Below are 8,196 nucleotides of genomic sequence, written 5' to 3' on the forward strand. Positions count from 1 at the left end.
GTAAACCCAGCAGACACAAATATCACTTTTTATGAGTGGATTTTAATTCAGCATCTTGTCTTGTTTTCATCCTGTCAGAAATTCTCCGTCCATCAGCTCATCGGCGAGCAGTGACTCAGGGAACACTGACGAGATTCAAGAAGAGTCCGACAAAGATGGAGAGACGGACGGGCCAATCAGCTGATAACTGCCCAGCCTGGCCCCGCCCCCTCCCTTCACCAAGCTCCAATCACCTCTCAGGCCTCCCAGCATTCAGCCAATGGCGTTACACAGAGGGACAGAGGCCACTCCCACAAACCCACACTCCTGTAGGTGCTCTATCTATCGTCTGCGATGAGGGTGTTTTTGTGCTTCAGCATCAGTATCGGTGCGTCACACGGTGCCACAGCTCTGCTGTCCTGTGAAACAGATCAATCCCAGCCAAAACACACCACTGGGAAAAATGACACCAATCAGAACAAAAAGAACTGATTAAATACACACAGAAAGTGTTGATTTCCCTAATATTTGTGGCTTTTTATTTTTCTAAAAACTCTTTCGGAAATCAACCGTTGACTGCAGAATCGTTTTGACCTTTAAGCCCCTTGTGAATGTGGAACACAGAACAAGCTCACCGTCTATGCAATCGGCCTTATTTCCTGATCTGTGTTTATGATTTGCCTTAGTTTGCAGCGCAAGCGCTTTCATCTGTTACACACACAGCTAAAGGCAAAGTTATTGCAGCCCTACTGGGAAATTTTTTCAACCGAGCAGGGACTTTTTTTACATTATTTCCTAGTATATTTCACTCCTAGAGAAAGTCTTATTTCTTTTAGTTTGGCTGGAAAACAAAGAATATTTGTTTTAAATGTAAAAACACACTGCAAATGCTACAATTTATATTATTAACCCGCTTAAGATGCTGTTGATCACACCGAATGCATTGTCTGATCTGAGAATGCGAGGCGCACCACACTGTCTTTTTTGTTGACAAGAATAAAGAAGTGTGCTGCGCTTTTTATGTCACTAGGCAACCACTTCAGCTGTGTATTGTATGCGATCCCTGCTGATGATATTGTGATATTTGTAATATTAGCAGAAACTGCAAAACAATAAAGAATAAAGCCTGGTTTATACTTCTGCGTCAGGTGATTGGCGTGACCCACGGCGCATGCAACGCGTGTAGCTGTGCATTCATACTTCTGCGTGCCGTCTCTTCTTCGCTGGTGTTTTGTTTTTTCTGAGCGCTACCTTAATGTACAAGTGGTTCAAACTCGCTCATTTTAAGGCAGGACGTGCAACAACTTTAACCATGAGGTAAACACAAAACAAATATTTCCATCCGGAGCTCCTTCAAGGTACTCCACACTTGTAAAAATCGCTCCATCGGGCTCGCGCGGCTCTCGGTCCCGCCCACACTCATCAGAGCTACCAATCCACCCAATCACAGAGCTTGCGCTACGTGTCGTTGCAACATGCACTTACATTTTTTTAGAGGTGTGCGTCAGCGACGTTGACAACCACGGCGAGGTCTATGAGTCCATGCGTAGGCCGCGCCGTAGCATACGCGTGCACTTCACACAGAAGTATAAATCAGCCTTAAACCAACACAGACTCATTCTGAAAATGTAGCCCTATATGCGTTTCTGGAGATTCTGAATTATGTAGCCAGAAGTACTTATGGCTGCATTTTGTCTTTAAAATGAACGCTACAGGGTGGTATGACGTCAATCCTTTTCGCGTTTACCAAATGACTTCTTACCTCCGTATGGACTGCTTTCTCGCTGTTACCAGTTTGCCCAGTAGCAGTAGAGAGGAGTTGACCATGATGATGGGGTTTGAGTCAGGTGAATAATGATTCCAGAAAGTGGGTAAGACAAAAACAGAAGCCAAAAAATAAAATAAACTAGTAAATAACAGGGTGAGAATGTGGTAAAATCAGAAAACGTGGTAAAAATCAGGCGAGGGCTTTTCTTTTTCTGGATTGCTTTTGAAAACACTATTGGTTGGGTTTAGGGAAGGGGGTGGGCAAGTAAATCGGTTTTTAAAACACTATTGGTTGGGTTTAGGGAAGGGGGTGGGCAAGTGAATCAGTTGTTTTTAAAACACTATTGGTTGGGTTTAGGGAAGGGGGTGGGCAAGTGAATCGGTTTTTAAAACACTATTGGTTGGGTTTAGGGAAGGGGGTGGGCAAGTGAATCAGTTGTTTTTAAAACACTATTGGTTGGGTTTAGGGAAGGGGGTGAGCAAGTGAATCGGTTGTTTTTAAAACACTATTGGTTGGGTTTAGGGAAGGGGGTGGGCAAGTGGATCGGTTGTTTTTAAAACACTATTGGTTGGGTTTAGGGAAGAGGGTGAGCAAGTGAATCAGTTGTTTTTAAAACACTATTGGTTGGGTTTAGGGAAGGGGGTGGGGCAAGTGAATCGGTTGTTTTTAAAACACTATTGGGTGGGTTTAGGGAAGGGGGTGGGCAAGTGAATCAGTTGTTTTTAAAACACTATTGGTTGGGTTTAGGGAAGGGGGTGAGCAAGTGAATCAGTTGTTTTTAAAACACTATTGGTTGGGTTTAGGGAAGGGGGTGGGGCAAGTGAATCGGTTGTTTTTAAAACACTATTGGGTGGGTTTAGGGAAGGGGGTGGGCAAGTGAATCAGTTGTTTTTAAAACACTATTGGTTGGGTTTAGGGAAGGGGGTGGGCAAGTGAATCAGTTGTTTTTAAAACACTATTGGTTGGGTTTAGGGAAGGGGGTGGGGCAAGTGAATCGGTTGTTTTTAAAACACTATTGGGTGGGTTTAGGGAAGGGGGTGGGCAAGTGAATCAGTTGTTTTTAAAACACTATTGGTTGGGTTTAGGGAAGGGGGTGAGCAAGTGAATCAGCTGTTTTTAAAACACTATTGGTTGGGTTTAGGGAAGGGGGTGGGGCAAGTGAATCGGTTGTTTTTAAAACACTATTGGGTGGGTTTAGGGAAGGGGGTGGGCAAGTGAATCAGTTGTTTTTAAAACACTATTGGTTGGGTTTAGGGAAGGGGGTGGGCAAGTGAATCAGTTGTTTTTAAAACACTATTGGTTGGGTTTAGGGAAGGGGGTGGGCAAGTGAATCAGTTGTTTTTAAAACACTATTGGTTGGGTTTAGGGAAGGGGGTGGGCAAGTGAATCAGTTGTTTTTAAAACACTATTGGTTGGGTTTAGGGAAGGGGGTGGGCAAGTGAATCGGTTGTTTTTAAAACACTATTGGTTGGGTTTAGGGAAGGGGGTGGGCAAGTGAATCAGTTGTTTTTAAAACACTATTGGTTGGGTTTAGGGAAGGGGGTGGGCAAGTGAATCGGTTGTTTTTAAAACACTATTTGTTGGGTTTAGGGAAGGGGGTGGGCAAGTGAATCTGTTGTTTTTAAAACACTATTGGTTGGGTTTAGGGAAGGGGGTGGGCAAGTGAATCGGTTGTTTTTAAAACACTATTAGTTGGGTTTAGGGAAGGGGGTGAGCAAGTGAATCGGTTGTTTTTAAAACACTTGGTTGGGTTTAGGGAAGGAGGTGAGCAAGTGAATCAGTTGTTTTTAAAACACTATTGGTTGGGTTTAGGGAAGGGGTGGGCAAGTGAATCGGTTGTTTTTAAAACACTATTGGTTGGGTTTTAGGGAAGGGGGTGGGCAAGTGAATCAGTTGTTTTTAAAACACTATTGGTTGGGTTTAGGGAAGGGGGTGGGCAAGTGAATCGGTTGTTTTTAAAACACTATTGGTTGGGTTTTAGGGAAGGGGGTGGGCAAGTGAATCTGTTGTTTTTAAAACACTATTGGTTGGGTTTAGGGAAGGGGGTGGGCAAGTGAATCGGTTGTTTTTAAAACACTATTGGGTGGGTTTAGGGAAGGGGGTGGGCAAGTGAATCGGTTGTTTTTAAAACACTATTTGTTGGGTTTAGGGAAGGGGGTGGGCAAGTGAATCGGTTGTTTTTAAAACACTATTGGTTGGGTTTAGGGAAGGGGGTGGGCAAGTGAATCAGTTGTTTTTAAAACACTATTGGTTGGGTTTAGGGAAGGGGGTGGGCAAGTGAATCGGTTGTTTTTAAATTACTATTAGTTGGGTTTTAGGGAAGGAGAAGGGTAAGAAATTTGAGATCTAAATAAGCATTCAAAGCAGCCTCTGGTGGATTCGCGAAAACAAAAACTGCAAAAAAGCAGCACTCTTAAGATGTATTTGGCGCTCTCCAGAAATGTATACAGGGGTACATAATCAGAATGAGGCTGGGTTGCTAGTTAACCTAGTTAAGCCTTTAAATTGCACTTTAATACTAGTATCTTGCAAAATAACTAGTAAAATATTATGTACTGTCATCATGGCAAAGACAACAGAAATTAGTTATTAGGAATGAGATATTAAAACTATTAAATTTTAATAAACAGCAATCTGGAAATATTTAAATAACTAATTACTATTTTCAGCTAATAATTTTGCCTTCAACTGTGTGTGTGTGTGTGTGTGTGTGTGTGTGTGTCTGTGTGTGTGTGTGTGTGTGTGTGTGTGTGTGTGTTTTAAAGTCAATGTTTACGCACTTAAAGGCAGAATCTGTGGAACAGTGTCTGGTCATTTTGAGCAGCTACCGACAAAGATCGAAGCTTATTAAGAGTCACACACATCAATATCTCAAATACTAAAGAGCTATGTGCCTATATAAATAGTGCAGGTTTATTTTGAATGGCCTTATTGCATAGTCACACCCTTTTTTCTAAGTTTACACTCTATAATCATGGAAAAAATCAGTTTCTCTATAATTTCGGGAATTTCTCATTTCTAAATAGAAGAGTGTGCTGGTGGAGGTTTTGATTGTACAGTATCTGTAATGACATCAGTGTATGTTACTAAAGCAAAGAGGATGGTATATGGCATTAAAGCCCTCATGAGGGACGCTGTTCCAGCAGATTCAGGGTCAGTTTTCATGGATGTGGTTATAATGTTTTTGATGTCAAGTTGTTCGAATAAGCTTCGTATTTTTATGTTTTGCATTTTTTGTACGTTCCTGGGTCACAAATTGGGTTCGTATCGTTTTACTCATGTTAGAAATGTTGGGAAGTTTGCTGGGTGTTATTGAAAGTATATCATTGTAGCCTCATAGATGTAATTATGAAGCTCAAACGAATGGGGGTTTTAAAGTATATGAAAGTAAGTCAGTGGGCATCGTATTTGCTTGTTCATATGTTTGATCAAATCATCTGTAAATTTTGCAATTTATTTGTTTTCGTAACCATCAAAGATGGGAAATATCTGACTTTAGTCTTTTCTAAATGTATGAAATCCATCTGTTTTTATATAGTTCAGAGTATCCGGGGCTAATCAGGATGCTTTTCCCTTGAAAAGGACACATGCACTGAAGACCTCGCCTTTTAACCTGAAACACTGTTGCTCTGTTTTTTTTTGGTTTCCCTGCTGAAAAATCCAGCTTAAACCAGCCAGCTGGTTGGCTGTTTTTAGCTGGTTGACCAGCCTGGTTTTAGAGGGGTTTTGGCCATTTCCAGGCTGGTTTCCAGCTATTTCCAGCCTGGTCTTAGCTGGTTAGGCTGAAAAATGACCAGCCAAATCCAGCTAAAACCAGCTTGACCAGCCTGGTTTAAGCTGGACATAGCTGGTTTTGGCTGGACTCCCAGCTTGGCTAGGCTGGTCAAGCTGGTTTTAGCTGGTCATCTCCCAGCCTGGACATTCAAAATATAACATTATTTAACTTAATAGGAACGTTAAGGGAACTTATTTAAAACCTAAAATTGTTGGCTGGGATGTTGGTCCACATTTAAAAACTGGGAATCGTTTCTGTAAGAATGAGTTGGTGAATATAGTTGCGTTTGAGTTTAAACATTTGGAAACTGGATGAGTAGGTGATGCTTTCATCATGTTTCTTTGTGTTTTTACCATTTTAAAAAAAGCACAAATCGCCACCAAAAGTATTGTGGAGGTCATTAACCGTGAACTACTGTATTATAAGGCCAAACTATAATGTATTTATGAACACAACCATGCACACAACTGAGCTTGTGTATTACTGTATGTGTTCATAGAGTATATTTGAAGCCAAACTATGTCTTTGAGGGGTAGTTCACCCAAAGATTCAAGTTTACTCACCTACTGACCATCCATATGTTAGTATAACACCAAGAGCTACTGGTTTTAATTTTATGTTGCCTCTATGTTTTCTTTTAACTCTCAAAGTTTGACTTATGAATCACCAAGAACCGCAGTTTCAGCTAAACAACATTAATAATCTACTGATGAAAAAACATCAGCTACATTTCAGTAAGTAAAAAACAGCATATTTTAGTTTTTGAGTGAACTACCCCTTTAAGAATGGTGAGTGTTTTGCTTTAGCTTATCGAGGTTTGCTTTAATTAATGGACATTACAAAGGGTCATTGCTTGAACACGTTATTTAGTTTGTCTTAGATGTTATTGCACATGTTGTCATTATTTGTTACCACATATCCTCAGTCAATAGTGTTTCTACTGCTCATCTGTACTGAAGCCGAGAATACAAAGATGTTGCACAATCACTTTTCAATTCAATATTTCCAATAAAGCATAAATCAGCAGTTTTCAGTCGTCATACCAGCATTTAGCCAGTTTTACATGACAGATCTTCAGTATATTACTGGCTTAATCAACATCTGTGGTCTGCTTCTGTCTCATGGCTCTTTTTATTTTTTATTATGTCTGAAATGATCAGTATACATACATTGTCATTTGTTTATGCTGCAGAGGAGTTTTCCGGTGTGTGAGCTATACTGTATGTTTCAAAATAATGAATGTAATTGGTGCTGGGGTTAAAAAAATAAATAAACAATTGATTTAGTTGATTTGTTGGCGTCTTTTTGTTTTTTCATAATCATTCATTTTCATGAAAAAAAGGAGTGTTTGTGATTTTCAGAGTGTTTTCATTTTGATAAACAAGGAATCATTTATATTATGTTCTCAAGATGACCGGGTGGAAGCAGGAACACAGGAAGATCTTTATCACTGAACTATATATTTGATTTCCTTCATCTTCAATTTTTATTTATTAATTAATTTATTTATTTTTTGATTTTAGAATTTTCAATTTAGGGGGGGGCAGCTCCTTATAAGGTAAAATAAAATTAAATTAAATAAAAAATTAAATATATATAGCAGTTATATATATTGTAGCAGTGCGATATGGCTGTATATCGGCACGAGTGGGAGGCGTGCGTTGGCACGAGTTTATACAACAGTTTGACGTCTTAATTGTTTATATAAATGAGGAACTACTTTCTTCCACGTTGGATTCAAATCATAATCTGACAGTTAAACCGCTGAGCAAGCATCTATTAAGATTCTATTGACACTTTAGATCTTTCAAGAGTTCAAGAGTTGCATCTAGAGATGCAAAATATTGCATACTGTAAAAAATGCTGCGTTCATTACATCTAAACTGGGTTGCTTCATGTTGTCCCAAGAGAAATCAAATAAGTTAACTTAATTTAGGGTCTCCTTAGGGTCTTAAAAAGTTTTAAAACGTCTTAAATAAAAAAAATCAATTTTGGGCCTTAAAAAGTTATAAATTCACAGAAATATTGTATTGTAGGTCTTAAATTGTTTTAAACAGGTCTTAAACAGGGTGAGTGGAGGGCCCTGTGAATCTGCCATTATATGTCTTTGAAAACAGGTGTTAAGGCAAAGGGCTCATAAAAGACCATAAGAGACTGATACAAGGCAGAACCATCTGTGTAAACACAGCCAGAAAAGCATAAACTTTATACAACATATGTTGAAATTGTCATGTATGTTTAAAAAGACACATACTGTATGGGTGAGAAGAGTCCAGTGTAGATGTTTGAATCATAGATCTTGTTATGAGTGCAAAATTTGAACTGTGTGTGCAAAAACAGTCATGAATACATTTGATCTGTACCATTGATCTGTACATTATAAGGGCCAAAAGGACAAGGGGGCTTTAAATTGGGGTCGTAAAGTAGTAGGATCTGGGAGAGGCCTAATGAACCAGCAACCAGCTGTGAAAACAAGGACAAAGGGTGGAGCAAATATGTGGAATATCAGATTGTCCTGGGGTGAGACTAGAGATGGGTCTGCTTATGAACATCTTTGCTATTTTTGAAAAATATTCCAATAAAGTATATTCTTCTGATATTCATAATGTCCAGACTGAGTTTGATTGAAAAGCTGGGAACCATGACACAAGCTAGCACACTTGTAAACAAAGCT

General features: G+C 39.5%; 2 protein-coding genes across 5 annotated transcripts in view; one reads left to right on the forward strand and one right to left on the reverse strand.

The window, feature by feature from the left end:
• The window catches only part of iffo2b (intermediate filament family orphan 2b), a 73,630-nt gene extending 71,745 nt beyond the window's left edge, over positions 1-1,885 (forward strand). For all 4 annotated transcript variants that reach the window (XM_021479908.3, XM_021479909.3, XM_021479910.3 and 1 more), the window contains one exon: positions 79-1,885. In XM_021479908.3, coding sequence (XP_021335583.1) covers positions 79-184 — 106 coding nt within the window. In that variant the 3' untranslated portion in view covers positions 185-1,885. The remainder of the gene's footprint in view (positions 1-78) is intronic.
• The window catches only part of flnba (filamin B a), a 750,037-nt gene that overhangs the window by 379,524 nt on the left and 362,317 nt on the right, over positions 1-8,196 (reverse strand). The gene's annotated exons all lie outside the window — the stretch shown is intronic.

This window comes from Danio rerio, chromosome 11, assembly GCF_049306965.1.
Source record: "Danio rerio strain Tuebingen ecotype United States chromosome 11, GRCz12tu, whole genome shotgun sequence".
In the NCBI taxonomy this organism is placed as follows: Eukaryota; Metazoa; Chordata; class Actinopteri; order Cypriniformes; family Danionidae; genus Danio; species Danio rerio.